General features: G+C 44.7%; 1 protein-coding gene across 1 annotated transcript in view; it reads left to right on the forward strand.

The window, feature by feature from the left end:
• SUSD2 (sushi domain containing 2) overlaps positions 1 to 25,194 on the forward strand; it is a 1,032,760-nt gene that overhangs the window by 370,957 nt on the left and 636,609 nt on the right. Inside the window, exon 19 of the mRNA XM_086943298.1 lies at positions 18,217 to 18,302. Within this exon, the coding sequence (XP_086799424.1) occupies positions 18,217 to 18,302 (86 nt within the window). The remainder of the gene's footprint in view (positions 1 to 18,216; positions 18,303 to 25,194) is intronic.

Here is a 25,194-nt window from a genome sequence, read left to right on the forward strand (position 1 = left end):
GTGAACACACGATTCCCCCCATTATTTCTTACCATATGTGGATCAACGGCTTCCCCTGTGGTATGTGGATTCCTTGACTGTCTCCAGCTTTGCGATGCCATTGCAGATTCTGAGGTTAGGCAGTGGGATGTATGACGTTACAACGCATGCTTTTACCACACATGCCTTTACAACGCGGTTTTTACATCGCAATCCATTACAACGCATAGCGCTTAGAGGTGCTGGATAGTGAAAAGTTTAATTTTCTATTCCAACTCCAGTCCCCGTGGACACTAGGGAAGGTGTTGGATAGAAAATTTAACTTATTCCCTATCCTAAAGCGCCCCCCAGCGCAATGCGTTATAATGGTTTGCGTTGTAATGCCTGCGTTGTAATGGTAGTGCGTTGTAAAAGTTTTGTTGTAAAGGTTGTTCACCTAGGCAGTGAGATCCTGCCATTATGTACACTTGCGTATATGGCTTGCAACAGTTTCCTGAGTGACACCGCCCCTCTGGAGTAATCACTACAGTTCGCCATCCACCAGCTTTGGAGACCAAGGGCAGGATGCTGATGAACAAACAAAGGCCCTGATTTTGAGTGAGGTGGTAAATTCCAACATGTGTGTGAACCCCTGTTTATGCATGGGTCAGAATTTTGAGTTTGGCTGTATTTAACATATCTGATAATTATCAGATGCACTAAACGCCTAACCTGTTGTTACATTTCGTAAGGTTAAACCTGCCAAAATGTAACTGGGGACGTTGTATGGCATTTACCCTATCATGCAGATTTTGGTGCATTAAACACCAAAATATGCGAGTTATTCCCCACAAACCTACGGTAGGTGTTATATATCACACACAATAAATAAAGAACCCCATGGTATCATTAGTTATCATGTGCGACAAGTAACACCTAAACTCATAATCAGGCCCAAAGAGGTTTAGTTAAGACTATCATTTTGAGTATTGATGCTGTTCCTAACAGGGACAGTGCCTAGCGTCATCCATGGATGCATTCTTTTCCACCTCTAAATACTGTGCTTCAACATTAGTTAAAACTCTTATTACCCATGTATTCAAACCTATCCTTCTATAGTGTTTATTTCTCATACAGTTAGGTAATTTTTTCCCAATCCTGGACCAGATGTATACGTTACTGTGATAGTTACTCTAATAGCTGGAGTGGATACCATGTGCCTTATTTACAAGAAAGTGACGCATTGCAGCACCGCAAGCCATTTGGCTGTGCTGCACTGCAAAACTTTCAAAGCACAGGGATGCATCAGATATGCAACAATATGTCGCTATTACCTTCGCTGGCGCACAATTGGCCGCCATGTTCCAACGCAGCCACCCTTGCGCCATGTTGCAAGGGTGTCTGCCTTTTAGGGTAGATTGTTTTTGTACTGTAGGGTCACCTTCCTGCACAAAAACAAAATGTGAGGTGTTTTCCTCTTTCTATGTGTGCTGCAGAATGCAGAGAAAAGAACGAGGCGAAACATAAGTATTTCTCCTCGTTGCGCCTCCTCAGGAGGTGTAGGATTATGATACATTCCCAGGTTTAGGAAATGTTGTAAATCTGGGAATAAGGCAGAATCCATGGGTGTTGCATGGGAACACCCGCAGCAACACCCATGGCACGTCCCTTTCATGCAAAGTGCTGCGTGAAAAAGCACCATATTTACAAGTCCCCAAAACGCCACGCAGGGTGGCTTTATGTGGCCTCGTAAATCTGGAGCACGACACTGCACGTCCGGTGCATTGAAAAAAGTGAGGCACCTGCAGTGCAAGGGTTTGTAGATATGCCCCTAAGTGCTCACTTCTATCCTGCCCTCCCTCTCCAGCTCAAAGATGTGATACCAATATCAATTTTATCAAATACATAAAACTGTGGAGTAATCATCCAGGCAGCTCTTATGAACAATTCCATTATCTTTAAGTATCTACCCTCCCCCCCCCTTTTGCAGGCAATAAGACGCCCTGTGAAACTCTTAGTTAATTTACTGTCAATCTCCCTATACTAATTCACCATTAATCCCTTTTCGGCTTTTGAGTAGCATGATACTCGCTGAAAAGCACTCTGACACCTCATCGGGGGTAGCAAGCGCTATATAAATGCAATTACAATAACTATCCTGCATTGTGCATCTCAAATTTGCACACGTGGCGATGCCTCCTCCTCTCGTTCACTTAATGGTACTGTCTTAACTGCTACATCATAATGACATCTCTTGGTCTCTATGCACTGAACCTTGTAGCTCCTGTCATCAAATCATGAAACTCCTCATTTTTCAGTTTCGTTGTCTTGAATGTCTACAGTTGATGATGACTAACATATTTGTGCTCTAAGGCTATGCATAAGCATTCCACTTATCGTATTGTCCATTCCTTCGGTTTAACCATGAAGAGGCCCATGGCATGTCTCTGTAGCGAGGACTAATATATGTCCCAAAAGGTCCCTCTGGAATTGCCGGATCCCTCTTTAGATATTCTTGTGACAATAGCTGAATATGTCCTTCACAAACTCTGTTTTAAGTCTCCACATAATGTTTCCTCTCCTCCTCAGTCCTCTCTCTCTCTCATAACCAGCAGGGAATGATCAGAAACCCCACAGGCGAAATCCCTCTCCTTCTTCTACATACTCCTCCCTTATCAAAGAGACCAGACGATAGTCTATCCTTTAAAAGATGAGGCCTAACCGTGAGATGGAATACTGCCCAAATGTGCTTTGCATCATTCCCCATTCATCCCAGAGCCTTACTACCTCCATAAATCCTTTATCTCCAGTGTATTCAGCACTACCCCTTCTTAACCTCTTTTGTCTTTTTGAACTCTTTTATCTAACCCAACTTCAATCCCTGATAGCACAATACACCTCCCCTTCTACTAATGGGCCAATCTGGCCCGTGCTATCAACCTGTAAGCTCAGTTCTTCAGTTTTAGCAGAGATAAACACATAGAATGTACACCATATTAATGTTAATAATCTCCGTTGGCAGTATACCATTCAGTGTGGTTCCTCAACCCATAGACATCCTACATCATGATGCTTTTTTCTATCAACCGGCCACCTTTATACGTCTGAATACATTTTGCGAGGACTGCACTACTTTCTCCCCATAATTTTGCTTCATTTTCAGCCAACAATACCACCTGTTGTAATTGCAGTAATAACTTATATGATGTCTGAACCTCACACCATCACTCCCCAGTAGTAGACTTTCAGCCATCCCTCCTTGCCATATAAGATTGACCCAGCCTCGTTAACCTGTCAATTTTTCAAAACCCCTCCAGCTCTATCAAATTCCCCTTAACTTTTATGAATTTATCACTAATGTGTGTGTTCATACCACCTCCCAAATCTCTCGCTTTTTTTATATAATGTGTGATAGTTATTCTTCTGCTTCTGTATTTTGGCTGACAAACTACCCCTACAAACAATTATTACACATTTGCATGTGCCCTTTCCCTAACTATCAATGACAGAAGCTTTCCAGAGTCCTAAAACCACCCTTACTCATTTGTCTGCTGTCCCATTCATAAACCGCTTGTTCATGGGGTTGTTCCTCATCATACTGTCTTCTCTTAAATTGCTTGAGTGCCTCATCTCTTACTGCACCCCTTTGTGCTATGTCCATTTTCCTACTTTTGTAATATCTTTGCAGCTGATGTCCTTTGCTCCTTTGGCTTTTGTTCATCTCTCATCTCCATTTTCAAGCCTTTACTCAGGCTCTAAATTAACAGGGTAATCTTTCATATATGAATTATTTTTAATCTTGCTCAAACAATGAGCATATAATAAATTTGCACCACCTCAGTTTTCTCTTCATTGCATCACTGTGCTTTTTGTGCCTGTATTATGTAGTCATTTAAAAGCAGTATAGTATTTTTGTTTGTTTTTCAAGAATATGCTCTTCCTGCCTCCCTTAATGTTATATTATTTGTCACTATGGCAATTCAAGTCTTGTCTCTAGCAGCATGCTCAAGAAAAAGCAGTTGGATAGTTTTTCAGAGTTCTGCCAGCCTATGCCTCCAAGAAGTGCTCCATAGACTTTCTAGCTGTTTAGGGATTTCAAAAATTCTTCTTTCTTTGTTTTTGCTTTTTCAGCAGGTCTATCCCCAGAATTTTTGCTTTTTGCCTCCTGTTTTTGACCTTTGTTTCGTCGGTTTTAGGACCCTGGGCACTTTGCCACTGCTATTCAGTGCTAAAGTGCATATCCTCTCCATGTAAATTGTGTTTATAGATTGGTGTTTCCATGATTGGCTTATTTGATTCACTACTAAGTCCATAGAACAGAGCACTGTGTGTGCGCCCACAGCCTGTAAATCAACTGTTGCTGGTGGGCCTGCAGCACTGATTGTGCCACCCACACAAGCAGCCTTTCAAAGGGCTCTCGGACCTCCCCCTGCAGTGTCTGCACGCAGTTTTACTGCCATATTGACCTGCCAAGTGCACCCACTTTCCAGGCCCTAACCTTCCCTTTTCTAACATGTAAGACATCCCTCAGGTAGGCCCAAGGTACCCCTATGGGCTGGGTGCAGTGTATATGAAAAAACATGTACTGGTGTGTTTGACATGTCCTGATAGTGAAATACAGTGCATTTCATTTTTCACTATTGAAAGGTTATCCGTCCTATAGGATAGACTGGGAGTTTATTTATAACATCTTATAAGTATAACTTCCCATTGGAATATGATTGAAAGCTGGAGTTTGGAATATCAGAACACATATTTTAGTTAAGATGGTTTTTAAATCGTTTGTTTGAAAATCCCATTTTGAGAACGGTATTTTCTTGCTTAGCAATCCTGTGTGCCTCTGCTGGTTTGTGGGTTGACTGTCTGGTTTTGGAGTGACAGGGGCTGGAGATGTGCATTCTTTTCAGACAGCCACTTGGGGGGGGGTTGAGGTGTGCCCTGCCTTTCCTGGATGAGTCAGGGCTAGGCTTTATGGACCTGGGCTTCATTTAGAGTATTGGGAGGAGATTTCCCTGCACATGAATAGGCCTGGTCTGCCTTGGATAATGCTGTCTCCACATCCTGCCAGGAAGCTACGCCAGTGGGGGCAGAACTGGTTTGGACTGGGCAAGAGACTCTTGCCACAAAGAGAACAAAAGACAAAATGGGATAAACATAGTGGACCTTAAACCCCAGAACTTTAGATTACTTCTGGACTCTAGGGAAACCTCTGCCAACAAGAAAAGCTGGGAAAGATGAAGAAGAAGTACTTCATGTTTGCTGTGTACTGTCTGGGGTTGGCCGGTTTCTGCCAAGGAGAGGACCAAGACTTTGCTGTGTGTTGTAGATCCTGTTTGAAGACAGTCTCCAAGGGCTTGGTGTAGAGCTTGCCTTCTTTTCTGAAGTCTCAGGGACACAAACACTTCACTTCATGTGTCCTCCTGCACCTGGAACTGCTGCTTCAGCTGCCATGCGGGAAATTGCGGCAGAGAGGCCGGTGAGCGGCAACCCGACCTGCATCAAGGGAAAAGAAAACATAGCAAAGAAAAGGATGAGTTCAGGGGATAGTAATTGGAAGATAGACTAGCATGGAATTAATGGGGATGGTGGATGAAAATTAAGAAGGGGGGAGAGAGGAAGAAAGGGACAAAAGTAATGTTATGGAAGCAGGAGAGGAGATAGGAGGAAGCCGGGGGGGGGGGGGGGGGGATGGAGTAGAGGCAGACCAGGGGGAGGGAGGAAAACTTTGAGGATCTCCGGAGTGGTAGCAGAGGGGAGAGGGGAGGGACGACAGTTAAACAAGATGGTGGGTCCAGGTCCAAGGGATCTTTGATAGTCAACAACAAAATGGCTTGCGGGTCAAAAGTCAAAGGGACAAGAGTCCCCGATACGGACCGGGGAGTAAAAATTAAATGCAGAGAGGGGAGATGTCAAAGGGGGGTGTGCAGATCCATAGTCAAAGGCAGGGGGGCCGGAACAAAGATGTATGCAGAGGCTCCTTTGTCCAATTATGGACCTTTGCTTCAGTCAGGGTAAGGGAGTTACGCCCTTAGACAACACCTGCTCACCCCTTGGAAGCTTGGCACGAGCGGATAGGGATTATCTCAGAGGCAGTGTGAGAACACTATAAATGGACACCACGCCAGTTTAGAATGATATGAAATATTTATCTAAACCAAATAAGACCAAAACGACAAAAATCCACCATACATGGTGCATAATTGGACAAAGGTGCAAACCATTGCCAACTAGAGACCCCATTCCTAACACCTTCAGAGTCTATTGTACAATATTTAAGCTTCTTTGTTTTGTGTTGTAGTACGGTTATGATAGTTGTTTAGTTATCATGCCTCCTACACCTGCTGTATGAATTGTCTCATACTTACGGTCATGAAAAAGTGCTACAAAGTGCCTCATGAAAACTCTGCTCATAAAATAGTCAAATTAATTCCATAATTTTCTCATACAAATGTCATTAAGCCTTACAATTCTTTATTATATTTCTTCAGGCCTGCATTTCATTGCAATTACAGTGTGAATGTATTCCTTAATTTGCTCAGAAATCAACTCTGTTGTTTTTTTGCAAATCATCCACAATGTATGTCAGATGTAGGTCCTTCCTCAGAAGTGTTTAATGTTATACACCAGTGGTTCTTAACTTTTTGACTTCAGTGGACCCCCACTTAATCATTACTGAAACTTGGGGACCCCCACTGAATCATTATTGGAGTCTGGGGTTCCTCACTAAGTTCATACTGGAAGCCCTGGACCTTAGCCTAAACATTTAAACAAAATTGAACTGCAAAACAATATATAAAAAATACAGAAACATTCAATTAATACATGCACTAATAATGAAATATTGTATTTAATTCACAAAGAAAGTTTGGAGCTTTTCAAAATTCAACTGAGGCCCCTCATTATCCATAATATATTTTGTTTGATGCACTTGCACTGCTCCCACAAATCAATCTGAGAATACTAACTTAATTCTAAGCATACAATTTCAAATTCATTCACATTTACAGACCATGTTAAAATGTTCAATTAAACATTTTGCTTTTTAATTTATATACACTTTATTAATCTGTTAATAATAGTTAATTGTCTAAGCAGTCAGGGACCCACTACATAGGCTCCATGGACCACCAGGGGCCTCAGGACCACAGGTTAAGAACTACTGTTCTATACAAATGTATCTAAAATAAAATGACCAAATATCTATATTAGGTATGGCTGCAACTGTATGTTAGCCATTGTTTCATTGTGCGTGATTATGCAGTTTATCTTTGAACCAAAGTGTCCCATATGATTCAAAGAAGTGCCCTTACATCAATTCCTCTAAGTATACTGCAGTTCAATGTTATTCAATTCATTTTCAGCCATGCACCATTTACTAAGAAGTTTATAGTATTATGGTGATATGATGACATTTCTGCCTTGAAGTTTTGCACTCGATTCACTGAAGTCCAAATATTATTGCACGAGCAACAAGTATTTGATCTGGATCATTAAGTTCATTTGGCTTAATACTGTTCAGTTTTTTTTCATCTGGTATTTTTCTCTGTGTAAAAGAGTTTATTTGTTTCCTCACTCTGGTAATTGTGTGTGACGATCACCAGAATTTGATATACACACTTGCTTACATTATGCATTTTGCAGAATGAGCAACACTGTTGAAATCTTATTCTTGGTGAAAATATTGTTTTTTGGTTCATTCAACTCTTTTGACTTATCATTCCATTTTACCTCTGTACTCACATCGACATTTAAACATATTGCTACAATTATTGTTGTTACATGATATGCAATCCTGTACTTTAAGGGCTGTTTGTAGCACAAACTATAAACATAATGGTCTCCCAATTTCTCTGGTACTCAAGGATGGACATGTTTAAAAGGTCTGTTAAGCACAAGGAGCACTGCAAGCGAGGGAAGGCAGTCCCTGACATCTTGACAATCCTCAGGGCCTTTGTGTATAGCTGTGTCCGAATAACTCTGTCAAATGCGAACAAGTACTACTCAGCCTACAGGGCCTTCCACATTTTCCTCCTCTAGGTTTGGAGAAGACTGGGGCGGGATAGCGGGGACCTCCCATGGTACTACAGGGAGGTAAAACCATGTGTGGATGAATTTGAGTAGAACTGTGTCCACCTCGTCCAAGACAATCCACAAATTCATCAGGACCGAGACGCCACAGTGGCCGGTGAACGACCTGCCACTAGCAATGGCAACACATGTGTGGGGGCATAATGTATCCTCCCCAACTTTGACAAATAGACACAAAGACATTGCATGGCTGGTGGTGAATACGGGACTGCCAGTATAGTCATTCATGCACAGCAGGGGCCTATGCCCACCTAGAGACTGCCCAAGGGGATTCCCAATAAAGGAAACAGCATACCATTTTTTGGGCCTGCCCCTTTGCCCAGAGACTGCTGGCTACTTTTAGACAAGAGATGGAAGCCGACATCCCTTACACGAACATAACGCACTAAGCCTTGCTATACGGGCTGTTTCCACAAACACACACAATTGGAGCTATCCAGCCGTGCTGGAGAATACTCTGCTGTGTGAAGGACATTCTCCTGTACACCAGTAGTTGCCTGGTGATCAACGGAGAGATGGTAAGCAGGGATGCATGCCACAGGATGGAGCACAACCTGCTGAGAGACTATGCTGACATGGACAAAAAGGAAAATAAGGAGGAGGAAGAACTAGTAAAAAAAAAAAACTCCTTCCCTACTGAACTTTTTCAAATTCCCCCAGGAAAATGGCCAAGGGTATGCCCAGACTTGGGTCCATTGCTCGCCATGCCACTAGATTCAAGCTAGCCTGTCTTATGAGGGGTGATACCATGAAACCAGTCCCAGGATGCTTGTTTCAGGTCCAGGGAGGACTTGGCCTGGCGGTTTGGGCTGGACTGGTCACATGGGGAGCATGGTCAAGACTGATTTGCATATAGCTGGTTCCAAACTGGGGTGGCATAGTGAGCAAAAGAATCATAGATTTAACCCAGATCTCTTAACTGGGGTGAGTGGTTGGAAAGTTTCAGCACTCTGTCCATCTTGTTGTGTTTGCTGTGTTCGCTGTACGTGGTCACGGGTATGCCCAGATGTTGGTCCATTGCTCCCTGTACCACTGGATTCAAGGTAGCCTGGATGATGAGGGGTGATACTCTGAAGCCGATTCAAGGACGCTTGTTTCCTGCCCAGGGAAGACCTGGCCTGGCTGTTTGGTCTGGACTGGTCCCATGGGGCTCAGGGTCAAGACTGATTTGAATATAGCTGGGTCCAAACTGGCTTGGCATAGTGAGCAACACAACAATGGATTTAACCCAGATTTTTTGCCTGGGGGGTGAGTGGTTGGAAAGTTTAGCACTTATTCCATCATCATGTTGTGTTTGCTGTGTTCGCCCTAAAAGGTCACCGGTATGACCAGACGCAGGTCCCTTGCTTACTGTGCCACTGGATTCAAACTAGCCTTGCTCATGAGAGTGACACCCAGAAAATAGCCACAGGATGCTTGTTTTCGGTCCAGGGAGGACCTGGCCTGGTGGTTCAGGCTGGACTGTTCCCATGGGGAACAGGGTCAAGACTATTTTTCATATGGCTGGGTTTAAACTCGGGTGTCATGGTGAGCAAAAAAACAATGGATTTAACACAGATGTCTTGACTGCGGGTGAGTGGTAGAAAAGATTCAGCTCTCCATCAATCTTCTTTTGTTTGCTTTTTAACATTTAAGGCAAGAATTGCCCTTGGTAGATGTGATTTGGCTGTATTGCATGTCACATAAGGTAAAATAGATAATGCAAAACGACCACTGCTGTGTTCCTCTTGTGATTGTAAGAAGGTAATGGGAGACGGTATGCACATTCAACTCCTGCACCTGGCGCTGTTAGGTGTAAACGGAAGAGCAGATTAGAAACTGTACAAATGTGGAGCGGTGCACTCCCAAAATGTTTTTTCAATAGGTAAAATGGACCAGTTACTTTATGTAAGGCAATCCTTTATTATAAACGTCCTCAGACAATTCAAGCTCCAGTCTACGTGTTTCGTTCAATAAGGATTGAACTTCATCAGGGCATATTATAGCTGAATAATAGTGGTGATCCAAAATCTTTGAATCCGAAAGCACATTATGAAGACAGAGTATGGTGTCATCGACAAGAAAACAAGTAAATAAAAGTACCATGTACTGTATCCTGTCTGGGCCTGCTTGATAAGGGCCTGGTTTATATACCGTAAGCGGAGTCTTACACAAACTCTCCTTCCCGGATGGACAATCTGAACGAAACGCAATGGCAGGTAAAATAGGTTGTGTGAGCCGCATTGCTTGTTGTTTTAGAGATGTATTCTGAGCTGTGCCTGTGATTTTATTGAATGCAAAAAGATTTTTTAAAGCAGTCTGTTACCTAAAATACTTATGTGAAGTTAAAAAAAACCTGTTTATAAGGGACATAGGGCCATATGTATCATCAAACTATTTTGCATTTCCTAAATAGCAAATTTTAAGGAATCGCTATTTAGGAAATGTAAAATGGTATGTATGAACAAAATCGCCTTTTATTTCCGATTCCTTAAGCTTCCTTATTTGCGAATTCGCATTTTGCAAATTCGCAATTAAGGAATAATTTCCAATGCATTCCTATGGGCCAGGAGGCCCATAGGAATGAATGCAAAATAATTCTCAAATTGCGAATTCGCAATTTGCTAATCGCAATTTGAGAATTATTGCAAAGGTGCAGGGTGTCTCAAAGACACCCTGCTGCACCCCTGAAAAGAACATGTGTGTGCATATGGCGCACATACATGCCCTATGGGCATGTGTGTGCATCATATGCCACCTTTAAAAATGCCAATTTGTGCATTTCTGGAAGAATTCGCAAGTTACCATCAACTGAAAGTTGGTGGTAATTTGCGAATTCTTAAACTAAATTTGCAAGCTAAAACTGCTACATACATAGCATTTAAGGAATCGCAAATTTGCGATTCCCTAAATGCTATGGAAAAATAAGGAATCGCACAAGTTTGCAATTCCTTATTTTGGGAATGTTTCATACATTCCAAAACGTGCAAAACGGCCGTTTGCGAGTCGCAAAGGCCGAAATTCTGCGAATTTCGGCCTTTGCGATTCAAAAACGGCTTCATACATATGGCCCATAAACCTAAAGCCTTTAAACAGGTTATTATGTGTTTCTTTTATTTTAGATCTGCGAGACCCTGAGGACAATTGATACAGATACTCTGTGAATTGGTATATCTGGGATGAGGGAGTAATGGCCTTTTGCAATTTAAAACCTTAAAATGGGGATTACCATGTAGCGATCTTTAATCTAGTTCCCTTGAGTTTTCCTTCTCAACTAAGGTTGTATTCTCCGAGCCATTTCACCTGGTTTTAACAGGTAACATTTCACAGAGAAAACAAATGAAAACTGTGGTTTTCTTGTATTTCTCATAATGGTCAGTTCATCTAATAAACCATTTTACTGGACTAACAGGAATAATTGGCCCTTAGAAGGATTCTTTTGACATTCCTTAAGTTATGCTGACTTATTCTATAAACCTTGCATTAAGTATTGTTTATAAGAAATATTTGAGCTATGTTGGATTTCTTACCAATTCAATAGACATTTTTGATTAGTTTTAAATAGAGCGAACTCGACCTGAAGGTATCAGAGCACTTTGGTCATTTACTGGACTACAGTTTCAATGCTATAGGAAATCTCCCTTTTTTAGTTATTTTTGTGATGGAATGGATGTTTAGGAGTATGTCTGTGGTGTATGCATGGCTCTTTACCTGGTGTGCATATTTAATTGATTTCATGTTTTGCATAAATTTGAAGAAATAAGAACAACTTGATTGTGTTGTAAAATGTTTTTTTCTTGTAGCCGCTGTGTAAAATGTATATATTTTTATAATTGATGAATTTGAAAAATATGATATAAAAAAAGGAGTAAAAAAAGGAAAAAAAGACTTTTTAACTACTAAAATGAAATAAAATTGAAAAAACCTTTCATCTTGTGTAGACATTGTTGGTATATGCCCTATGTTTGAGAAGTAACTCCTATGGTTTAAGTAATTATAGATCAAAAGGGAGCTCTTTTCTTGTTGTTCTTGTTATTGCCTTCCCCTCTACTCCCTGACCTGAAAGCAATTCCCAGAGGGGGTCCCCTTTCCTTACTTATTGGTATTAGAGCGCTTTACATGAGCACCAGTTGCTTGACAGATGGGCACATTCATTTTGTTAGGCACAGGAGATTAAGTGATTTGCCCAGAATCACAGGATGTTGATCGTCCCTGGCAAGGCTCTAATGTGGTCCCTGAGCTTTGAGGTCGATCACTATAGCCATTAGGCCATATTCTCTCCACCAATATGGAATGCGAGATTAGTTTTTTTGCACCAATGTATGTTCTATGGTTGAGTTACACTTCTAATCCCAGTCCCACCAGAAAAAAAGCGGATGTGCAGGGCAACATCGATGGGGAATGCAACCTCGGGGAATATTCTCAAGAACGTGTGATAACTATCGCAAAATTAGCTTAAAGCAACTTTCAACATCGCAGTCTATCGCGGGAAAATAATGCTGTGTTAACTAAGTATTCACAACACGGATGCACCATGCGATAGGCCCACGACAACCCATTAAATGTCTGAGATAAAGTCAAGGCGAGGCCACAAAAATGCGGAACACGAATGCAAAAAATGTTGCGATGAGGCCAATCGCGTTGAAAAAAGCTGCAAAAACCAGCAACAGGCCTCCAAATCCCATGCATCCGGAGGGAAAATGCACTATAAAAGCAACAACAAAAAGAACACACCAAAAACAATTCAAAGTGCGTAGCAACATGGATGCACCCGGACCAAGTGCAGAGGTCACCGCGAACCCCAAAAGCCCCACAGACCACCAGCAAGGAACAACGGGGTTGGCCAAGGAGAAGAGGGAGAGCAAGACGCTGTGCAGTCCGCAGGAAAACCAGATCAGTGTCATGGAGGTGACAGAACACTACCATAAACTGACCCACAATTAGACTCCTTTGAGTTCAGTCAGAGTGTCGAGGAGGTCAATGGAGGAGGCCTAGAGGCGCTGGCATGATGTGAAAATCTAAACCAAGAACAAACCCGCTGCCAACAGGAAGGCAGCAACGGCAACAGGAGGTGGGAGTCCAGCCCCACAGAAGGAGCTGGAGGCCATAGTCATCAGTGTGGAGACGGTGCAAGGAGTTGGGAGTCCGGACACAGCTTGAGAGAATCTGACACAACATCAACAGGGTGAGTAATGACCAGGGACTGGGGGGCTGTGGGGAGATGGGCACAATGGCACACATGCACAACAATGTGTAGCACACTACACACCCACAATGAACCTGTATCATGTCCCTGATCCCAGGGGCACACTGCAGCACACACACGTAGCAATAACAGCACATCCACATTGACGACAAAGTGGTACAATGTGCAACCCCGGCACTGGAGAGCAGAGGACACAACTGGCTCCACACAAGAGTAGATCAGGTCAACTACATATAACAGAGCAGGAAACTGAGATGGAAATGTACGGGTACAACCTCACATCCGTCATGTAGTCCAAATGTCCACTGTCCACATCAAAATCCAGCACCTCCCAAACAGTCACAATGTACATTGTCATATAGTCTGCATGTAAATAAGAACCATGCGCCAACATACATGTTAACACAATGTCAACATGCTTCTCCCTTTCACATTGCAGAGGGACAAACAACACCTCCAGCAGAGCAGAGCAGATAACTCATCAGTGATGCTGGATAGGACCACCACACCTTCGACACTGACGCCCTACAACAGCTCAAGGACATCCCAGGCAACCCACCACCAGGACCAGGGCAGCCAAGCTACATAGAGGAGAACCCAGCCCCTGTACAGACCACACAGCAGGAAGCACCCACCAGCACGGCTGACTCACAACACTTCACGAGCCACACATGCCATTCCAATGCCAGGTGTCAGAATGCCAAAAGGAGGTGGCCAAACAGGTGTGGGTGTGGTCTTAACCAATGGAAGATGAACTAGATCACATACTTGGGTGTCCAATACCCTTCTGGGACCACCTACACCCCACAAAGAAGACCCACACTGCGACAGAGACACATGCATTTGCACATTTCCAGTACAGAACCATGTCCAGAGGCACCCAATTATTATTCACACAACCACGCTGGACCTGCGTACGACAGCCCAGTCCACTCCTCCTACTTATTGAGTGGGTGATGTCCAAGCTATAACCCGCTGCCTGCGGTGACATGTTTGCGTCCGCTGTACACAGTACAATGTAATGTTATAGGGCCCGGGGCCCTCATACATACATTATGACCACACGGACACATGCAGATAGTATGTGGAACTGGCTATGGGCACGTGCGCCCAGCCCCCTTGTAGGCAGGGCCACATGTACAGTGATGCCTGTGCTGGATGTGTATGGGGTGAGTGTAAGCCAGCCCACACCAATAAAACAGAAACTGAAAACACCAGCATAACGGAGACATTTGCGGAGCATCATGAAGGTAGCCAGAGCAAGTACAGAGGTCACCCAATATGCAAACAGAAGTGTCCGTGAGTTGCAGTGAACTGAGGTTGGGGCACTGGAGCTGAGCACGCTCATGTGAACAAATTGTCTAGGATTGTGTCCCTTCGGGATATACCTGATGCAGCTGCATCCTTTTCCTCATCATCGACCTAGGCCTCCCACACTGCCTGAGGTGACATTGCTGTATAACCTCTCCACAGCACAAAACTCAATCAGTAACGGTCCATGGGTTGTGTTGCACTGAGTTAGTGGCACCTGGAGTGCTAAGCAGGGTATCAGGCAGATGATGGCATCCACGACAGGTGTGAGCAACTCCGTTAGTCTTCCAGTACGACTGTTTCGACTCTGGCACTTGGCGGTTGGAGGTGGTAATCACCATGGTGGCGTGTGCCTCCTGTGGTGATGCGTCATCCGGGCCAGTCAGGACTTGATTTGATGTGTCAGCCCTGGTGTACCGCAGTTGAGGCCGGAGGCAGCGGACAGCGCAGGGCCACATACACATGCCGTTGATGACCCCAAGGCCATCGTCTCAGAGGCCATCAAATATTCAATCGGACAGGGTCCCTGATTTGAGCTGCACAGAGTTAGTGTCCTCGGATGCACAGCGGCCGGCACAGGCACACCGCCTCGGGATGGTGACTTGCGGTGAACTGAGGTAGGGCCTCGTCGATGTCCAAGCAGAATGTGGTCAAGGGTTGGGAGGACAGTGGAAGGTGTCCTCCAGGGCATGATGCAGAGGGCAGTAGCTGTCCTTAAGCAGCAAATGGTAGAGTGGAATGCTACAGCCTCATTTTCACCACCAATTCGGTATCAGGTACAAGAGGATGAAGACAACCCCCAGTCCATAGACTCAGACGTCACCAAAGTTCAACCAGAGAATGTCCATGAATGTCGGGGAACAGACTTAGTAGCACCGGGGCTGAGAGGGGATGCAGACGGCGATGATGCCGGAGCAATGATATGAACTCGGCCATTGCTAAATCAAATGTGTGACCTACTCGACCCCAGTGTAGGCCGGAGGCAGGAGTCAGGAGTGGCCCATAGCCACGTGTTGTTAGCTCGTGATGCACAGAGTTAGTGACACCAGGGCAGTTGTCGGAAGTGTTCGATCACCTCCGTAACGATGACCCTTTTTTCCTCCTGACTGGAACGCGTCATCCTCTTACACCTTTCCTTGTGTGCAATGATATGTACTCTGCCATTGAGAAATCAAGACTCAGTTCCAAATGTGTGACCTCCTCGAGCGCAGTGTGGTCTGAGGGCAGTAGTCTGTGTGGGCCCACAGATACGTGTATTTGGAATGCTATACACAGACTTGGTGGCACCACAGCAAAGGGAGTAAAGTGATATAAACTCTGCCATAAATAATGAGCTCTGCTATAGTGAATCAAGACTCAGTTTCAAATGTGTGACCTACTAGTCCGCTGTGTATGTCGGTGGAGTATGTCAATGAGAAAGGAGTACTGCGGGCCTGTGTCGCAAAGGCCGTGATGGTCTAAGGAGGCTGTGTCGGCAGGTGAGCATTGAGCTCTGGGTGCGCAGGGGCGGGCAAGAATGGTTTGGGGACCAGCGGCCCGGGTGCAGCAGGTGCACAGGATCGCAGGCAACACCGCTCACAGCATAAGCCTCGTGGTGGGGTGCGAGGTGCCGCCCTGGCAGATACGTTGGGCATTCCGGAAGAGAACCACGCCCAGAGTTACTTGCTTTTTTTTCACACCCCTACACTGGCCTGGTGTATGCCAATCCAGCCTACTCTGTTCAAGCTACATATTCGTGATCTTCCCCACTGCCTGGGGTGATATGGTTGCATCCAATGTCCACTAGACTCCAAACACCAGCGGTGTATGTCAACATGGACATGTGTGTGGTCTGCATACTGCAGTCTGGTCATCACAGCCATGCCACACTCGGCATTGTGTACATTCTCATTCATCGATCACTTGCCTCCTTCACACATGCCTGGTCCCCACCTCTTCACACAATCTTCTATTGTGTGGCTGGGGTGCCATGCCATTGGTGGCTTATGTACATGGCTGGCCCAGGTTCCCACAGTAAGTTTTGCTGTTGTATCTGGTGGGTGGGAATGTTGTTTGGCATGTTGTATATGAGTTTGTAATTTGTGCATTCCCAGTGTTGTGAGTTGCATGATTGTGAAGTTGAGGTGTGTGGTGGGTTCATGTGGTACTTGCCTACGAGCAATGCATTTCCGTAGGTGCCATCCTGGTAGTGCTGGTTGATGATGGACTGTCGGAAGATGTAGGAATCATGCACACTTCACGACGTTGGTGGAGATTCACCGGTGGTCCATTATTGCCTGTACATTGTTGGAATATGTGCTTTTTCTGTTGCGGTTACTGTCTGCAGTGTTGCTAGGGGGCACAAGTAAGACGTGTGCAGTCAATTGCCCCCTAACACATGAGAGAAGCCATGCTTGGTCTCCAGCTGCTCCTACTCAGTGTGGGAGAAGTATAGATAGTGGGGTACCAAGCTGATGATGTCTTCCACGGCCGTTGTGAGGAACTTGGATTGGGCTGGCTGTGAGTCTCCTCTGACTTAGGCAGTTGTTGGTTGGAGGGTACCAGAGGCCAACACGTGCAGCACGGCCAGCAGCTTTGTCTGAGGTGGGATGTTGGTTGTCCGCTGTGTTGCTATCGTCAGCCTGTGGGAAATGGTGGTCAGGATGCTGAGGATGGTTGTCCCTTTGAGCCTGTAGTTGGGTCTGTGAGGTTGGTGCGTTTCCTTAAGGTCACTGTCTTTCTCTGCACTGCCTCAGTTTGGGTCGGAGGGGACGGTGGTGATCCGGAGGGGGTGGGGGGTCCTGGAGGTGGTGGCGGTGGCTGTTTTGGCCCTCTTGGGTGTCAGGCCCGCATGATCAGTGCCCCCATGGCATATGTTGCCCTTCAGGTGTGGCTCTAGACTGGGCTCCCTTTTCTGGTGCAGGCTGTTGTCCGACTTTACACCAGGTCAGAACAGGTGTTAATTTCCTTCTGCTAACGCACCTTATCCCATGTTTTCTGGTCTTATTGCCGATCTGGCTGGTTGCTGAGAATGTTGCGGAGTGGTGTTGTCACAGCTTTTTGCATGGCAACGTCTACTCTGCATCTCATTAGCAATAGTTGCGGGGGTCATCTATGGTGATGTTTTTTGCAGCTGCTATCACAGGTAAAATGGTGATATGGGCTGTTAGCACCAGCTTGTGAATGAGGCAATACATTTATCCCCGCTTTGGCTGCGATAAAATGCTGTAAACTCTGCGACAAATCCTTGAGAATATGCCCCATAATTTCCTATTACTTACACAATTCTTGAGCAGATTTCACCACCCTATTTCATAAGGGGAAAGAAGACAAGTTGAGATATAGTAGTCCTCTTCTCTCTGCCTATGATTGCTGCAATATCTTCTTGTCAATGTCTTGGTTTTGGAAATAATTTGATGTATTGGAGTGCTTATACTCTTTTTCACATTGTTTAATGATGAAGGCAGGCAGCTGTTTGGATTTACAAAAAATGAAAAATAGCAGGTTAATGACATATATATCATGTATTTTAGGAAAAGTGATTAGGGTTTTTGTAAATGACTATTAGTGGTTCAAAGTTGTTATGACTTAGTTTAACTTTCTGTGATGTTAAGAGTGAGACATGTAGGAAAAAAGATAAGGGGGAAATGTCATTTTAAACCCAATACGAACATCATCTGCATTTTCTTTTGTAGGTAGATTATGGCTGTGACATGGACAAGGGAAGTGTGTGTACCTACCATCCTGGGGCGATACACTGTGTGCGAGCAATCCAAGGAAGGTAAGGAGACTTGGCTGCTACACCGTGTACTCACCTCTTTGGGGCGGTTTGCTGATTGTTGATGATCCTAGGCAGGTGACAGGAGATATACTCTCCCGTGTGTTTTGATCCTCCTTCGCTTTCGCACTGAGTATTTACCATCACCATCATAATTGTGTATACTGTGCAGACGTTCAAGAGTGACAAAACACCTTTTGCCCATGTGCTCTACCTATTGAGCTTTGAGGGTGATCCAAGACAGGTAATACAAAGTACTCACTGGCATTATGTTCTTCCCATCTGGGGGCAGTACACTGTGCACACTCCATTCTGAAGCTGTCCAATGTGTGTAGAGACAAAAGGGAGAGAATGTGAGGTTAACAAAACATGTTGGATGGCATTCTTGAGTTTGTCTCAGCTACTGACAATTGCTCTGGACCAGTCTCCAGTCTAGCTTTTTCATCGCACTGTGCGACCTCACTGCTACTATACACTGTTGCAATACACACATGTACTAATCATATGCAAATCATTAGTAGTCAACCGCAAAAGAGGCCACACCATGCTCTCCTCTGTAAAGGAGCACAAGCTACCCATGACAAGTGTCAGCCTTGTTGAGTCTTATCAATGAAGTACATCTTGATCGTATGACACAATGAGCTATGGATCCCAGGTCAGGGTATTACTATCCGAGGTTAGACACCTGCTGGCTCATATAGTGCAAATCTTCAGTGGTACATTGAGTGATTCTATTCAATTGATTTTACTCATTAAATGTAGTTCGAACTGGCAGCTCGTGTGATCTAGGCACTGGAGAGGCGCAGTGTCATGGTCTCTCATTGGGCCACTATCATCCTTGTAGTCATCCTCTTGGACAAGTGATCTGTATATGTGGGGATCAAATTAGGTAATGAGAGAAACACGCTGCCCTGTGTACTTGTCATTCTGGAAATATAAATTGTGTGTTCCTAATTGCGAGGTTTTACCTGGTACAAGGCAGCTGAATGCAGGTAGGATGAGATATCCATTGCTCATAGTACTCCCCTACAAGGGCCATAAACTGAAGGCAGGCAGTGCAAGGTTATTAAGGACAAATACCTATCTGTGTAATCTCATTGTCCTGCAGCTCTCAACCAGAGGGTGGGGTGAACTTCATTAGCTGTCCCTGCGAGGGCCTGCATGCGGTCGCTGACAAGGAAACCAAACCATGAGCCGGACACGCATGGAGCAAATTTCCTACATGTCGGGTGTTTGATTTTATGTTTTTCAATATATTGTTGATTTATTTTTAAACAGAGATAGTTTTCTGAGCGGGGCCAAAAAAACATGGCACCGGACGGGGAAACTCATCTGCCTTATGAACAACTATTGTAACAGCAGCAGCTCTGAAAACAGTGAGATAAGTGCCAGGAAAGCTGGTGTCTACTAATGGGGCAGGTGATCTTTTGCTGGTGGAGCAGAGACTATGGCTTCTCCTGACCTGGCAAACTGGCTGGAGACCTTGAGGTGTCTAAGAAGTCTCTACATCTGCAACACCATCTCCCTTGTGTCGCATGACCATCAGTGTTCATGGAATCTACAATGACGCCAGCACACTGTATGCATCTAGCCTTCCCCTGTGGAAGTCGGGCTCCAAGTAAGGACTCACACAGAAGGAAAATAGCAGAAAGGTGCAGAGTATTTTGTGTCTCTGTGAATCCGGTCTGTGTGACTATGCACTGGCACTTTCCCCAAGGGCAAATTTTGCACTTAGCCAAAATGTATGTGCACAATTAATTTTCAGGGAACAGAAATGGAGCACACACAAACACATTGTGTGACATAGGTAACCCACAAGAAGTACTTTTGCTTTCAGCTTGGACATGGTCAGATTGGAAAAAGCATTTTAGGACCTCTCGTAGTCGCAGCGAAGAGACGTGAGGTGAAGTGGTCACTTCTCTGCAGCTAAGGACAACCGGATTTTGCCTTTTGGGCTGATTTTTTGTGGGACATTGGCCGAGCGGGACTGCGACTCCCAGGGGAGACTGCAGCGCTCAACCGGCCGCACCTGAGACTCTTCCCGCCCCGCCTCCCAAGACCTCTTCACGACTCGTGGCCCCTGCTTCGCTGGAGCCGCTTGTAGTCGCAGCGAAGAGGCGTGAGGTGAAGTGGTCGCTTCTCTGCAGCTAAGGACAACCGGATTTTACCTTTTGGGCTGATTTGTTGTGGGACATTGGCCGATCGGGACTGCGAGTCCCAGAGGAGACTGCGGCGCTCAACTGGCCGCACCTGAGACTCTTCCCGCCCCGCCTCTTACCTAGTTAGCCATTCTCATCAACCCGCACGCGGGACGCGCGCGGGACGGCGCCGGGCGAAGCCCGGGCCAAGGGCGGGCCCGTTCTAGCCCGCTCCTGACCGATCCAGACCGGACCGGGTCCCCCCCTTGGCTCTATATTACTTTTCTTTTCCTTGTGCCTTATATCTCGTGTTACCCCTTATATAAACATTGTATTTAGTGAATCCCTTAAACTATACAAGGTCAACGAAGGATTGCCTCTAGGGAAAGTAGAAGCAAGGCTGCCAAAGCGGGGAAATTGCTCACAGGTACTCTTGATGACTTTATCACCAGATCAAATACTGTAATAGACATGGGTATTCAACTCATGGAACATAAAGTATCGATGGAGTTAGTAGCTGCTAGGAGATTGTCGCAGGACATTGTAATGGCGAAAAAGTCTTCATTGGGCCATATAGCATCAGCAAGAACTCCCGAACGTATATCAGGCCCTGTTTCACTTGTTACACACGCTGAAATACACAATATTCAGGTTCCCCACCCCACATTACCAACCTCGCCAGAAGTAACCACGCAAACTATTATAGATAACATAAGTCCCGATGGGCAAGCTACCATGGGAGATACACTAGTAATACAAACTAAGACAGACGTCCAGGGTGACAACGTTAGTTTGAGTCAGACGCCTGGTAGACGGGAAGGCGCAATATCAAAAAGAAAACGCCATAATGGTTCTTCTTATGCTAGAAAAAAATCTAAAATAGCAAAAGAACAGGCATCGAGGTGTAGGGTGACCAATGAGGAAAGCAGGTCTGTATTGCCACCTTCGAATTCATTAAGTGGGGAGAAAGAGGCCCAAAATATTGTAAATCTGGATATATCTGAGAGTCCGCAAAGTATGGCAAACTTGGGCAATCCAGGAGGTTTGGGAACTAGGGAAGTGCAGGGTGAGAATAACATCCTACTAAAGGAAATAGGTGATATTATAAAAAAACTTTTCACCCCTCTTGAAACGAGACTGACATCGATAGAAAATCAGTTACTCGAGGTGGAGAAAAGTATTTTAGCCTTAACAAGCCTTAATCTAGCTGGATCAATGCCCAATTCCAACGCGGGTACTGGTCAGACTCCATTGATTAATACGGCCTCCCATGTGAGCAAAATTAATCCCCAGACAAAGGGCAAGAGCGCTAATAGCAACCTAAAACCATCAAACTCGAATCATGTAGCTATTGTCCCAACAGACCAAGGGACTTTGAATCATGCAGTCACTGTTCAAACAGACCAAAGAATCCCACACCAGGGTATAAATGCTTCCAAGCCCGTCCAACAGGACCAAAAGGGGATTCATAAAGGGGAAAAAGCGAGGGGAGGATATATCAATTTACCACCGGATGCTAGTCCCTTCATTGTAGTGTTGACGGGGGTTCCTGAAGTAAACAATAATAATCGTGAGGAAACCTTCTGGTCACTCAAAAACAAAGTTTCTTACTGGCTAAATTAAAAGAGACCGATACCTAACCACGTTAAGAGTAAAATCCTAATGGTAGTTAGGACCTCATGGATAGGCCCCACAAATAAATCCATTGCGGGTGATTGTGTTATTGTAACATTTGAAGATCCACGCACTGTAAATCATATCTGTGCGTGGAACTCCTTTAGTGGACCCCTTGAGATTGACACCAAACCACTCTCCTTCTTCTATCCTCCAAAAAGGCGTATAGATGGGGGGAGGGTGATCTTTGGATAACCATTATGCCCAGGGAGGGTCTAGTGGTCTGAGACAGGGAAACCAAAGTTTCTGGACAGATATTCCAACATATAATACATTTAGCTGTTTGGAAGCAGTGGACTGACTGAGGCCTATGATGGGTCGCGAAACTAGCACTATTAACTCACCACGCACATATTGTCCTAATTTTGTGAATATGCCCAGCGAATGTCCCCTAGAAGAGCAGAAAAAAAAAGTGATGGCCGAAGGGAATAAGCAGGGAGGGAGTAGTATTCTTGATATTCCCAACACAGTTGGTAAAAATGTGACTAATGGCACACATATAGATAATACATATGGTGAGCATGACACATTGCCTATTGTAGAGGATCTACAATAGGCAATGTACTCAATGGGTGCGATCGCCCCCAACCTTAGGCAGGTAAATTTAAAAATAGCCCCAGTAAAAGGACACAGCGAGGCAACACTGAGATAATTTTGTGGAATATAGCTGGTGTTGCCAAAAATTTGAGGGACCCGGACTGGGCAGAGTATATAGATTCCTGTGACTTCTGCCTATTACAAGAATCATGGGCGGTTGATGTACCCCACAGGGTGGGCTTCAAAACCTATGGGATCGGAGCAGTGCCATCGACAAGGGGTAGGCCATCAGGTGGCCTAATCACTTGGGTTACAGTAACACTGAGGACCAAGGTCGAAGTTATGGACACCGGCTCTCTAGATCTATTAGCCCTAAAAATTACTAGTGATGCGGGGAAAGTATTTTATTTAATTAATGTTTATAACAGACCCACACCCACATCTAAGGAATCGCTTATCCTAACAAAGCTAGATTGCTTTTTGGGAACTTTAGTAGGAAAGGAAGCAATTATTATAGCTGGTGACCTAAACTGTAACTTCGAACCAGTTAAAGGGCTGAGTGGGATCTTTGAGTAGGAAGATCAAGTAAATAACATCCCTCCACTGGAAAACATTGTATCTGTAAACTGTACAACCCTGGCAGTACAACTAATTAAATTGACTGCGGAACATGGTCTAAGGGCTTGCAATGGTCGCCTCCCGTCGGACGCCTTAAATAAACCGACCTTCTGTAGGAACAACAGTAAAAGTAATTTAGACTTTATAATTATCTCGTTGTCCATTTGGCATCACATGGTAGATCTTGAGGTGAAGGATAGGGCAGAAAGTGATCATTACCCTTTGGACCTATTGTTTGAAAAATGTTTGGTCTTGGAGGAGGGTATATTAAAACCACAAGAGCCCGATAGTCCTAGTGACGAGGTCCTGGCTAGTAACAACAGGCGCATAGTGAAGTGGTCTCGCATATTAGAGCATGGAGACATTCTTGCGGCAATATACTCACACTTAGCTGGGTACTTTGAAGCCTTCATAGACTCACCCCCTGAGTTAATTACACCTGAACAGTTTGTCGCTCTTCACAATGAATTCTTTAGGGTATCCATGGGGAAACCTTTGCTGCCGATTAAAACCAAAACACCAGCAGATGTTGGAATTGCAAGGGAAGACTACACGAGAGTACAGGCTGCATCAAAAAAGCTGTGGGAAGAGGGCAGTTGGGCCGACATGTTGGATGCTGCAAAATCAAAGGATACAATAGGGTTTTGGCGGTTAGTCGCGAATGGGAATCATGTAGGAAGAGTTGTTAAGGACGTCTATCTCGATGAGATGACGTGGGCCAACCACTTCACAACCTTATATAAAAAATATGACGGGAATCCCTGCGAGACTAACGCTGAGGAACCTTGGCACACGGCCTTCACCGACCCACTTGATTTTACAATTGAAGAAACAGAGGCAGCAATAAACTCCGTGAAGAGCGGCAAGGCGCCAGGGCTAGACAAAATTCCGGGGGATCTCTATAAACATGATATAAAGATATGAGCACCCTACATAAAATTTTTATGCAACATGCTGTCACTCAGTAACGATTTTCCTAATAGCTGGCGTGGAGCCGAGATTGTCCTAATTTTTAAAAAAAGGCGACAGGTCAAACCCTTCGAATTATCGACCAATCAGCCTAATGGACATTCTCCAGAAAATTTACTCAAGGCATATTTTAACCCGTGTAAACGAGTGGTTAGATGACAAAATGGTCCTCACAAAGTTCCAGGTTGGGTTCAGGAGCAAAGTGAGTACCATCGATCAGGTCTTAAGGCTTTTTTGCCTTTTTTGGAAATACGTTCACATAAAAAAGGGCCATTTGTATGTCGCCTTTGTAGACCTTAAGGCGGCATTCGACCGAGTCCCGCGAGAACTCCTCTGGAGGTCCCTACATAATGCTGGACTACCTAATTGTTTGTTATCCCAGATAGTCGAGTTACATGCTGGGAACTTTGCTAAAGTTAGGTGGGGCCCGAATGGCGAACATACCAAGGATATACCAATTGAACGCGGTGTGCGCCAGGGCTGTGTTTTGGCCCCGACCCTATTTTCGCTGTTTTTGAACGATGTTCCCGAATATCTAGATCTCTGTTCGAACGATGCTCCGAAGCTGAATGGAGAGAGGGTGCCTGCGTTACTTTTTGCGGACGATACCATCCTTATTTCGCAAACCAAGAAAGGTCTCCAGGCACTACTCCATTCATTTGGTGACTATTGTAAAAAAAAAAAGGGGTTAGAAATTAATGTAACAAAAACAAAATGCATGACTCTGAATCCTATTAAAACCGACAAAGGATCTTTATTTTTGTATAGCCAAAGGTTGGAATTGGTCGAATCATTTTCTTACTGGGGGTCTCGCTTGCTTCCAAATTTACGTGGAACCCACAGATTGAAAAGAGTAAGGTATTATTTGCACAGAACACAAAACCCATCCTACATAAGCACAACTTAAGTACTAGTAAAGCAGTATTACCAGCAGTCGAGCTTTTCAAACATAAAGTACA

The sequence above is a fragment of the Lissotriton vulgaris genome, chromosome 11, assembly GCF_964263255.1.
Source record: "Lissotriton vulgaris chromosome 11, aLisVul1.2, whole genome shotgun sequence".
NCBI classification, from domain to species: domain Eukaryota; kingdom Metazoa; phylum Chordata; class Amphibia; order Caudata; family Salamandridae; genus Lissotriton; species Lissotriton vulgaris.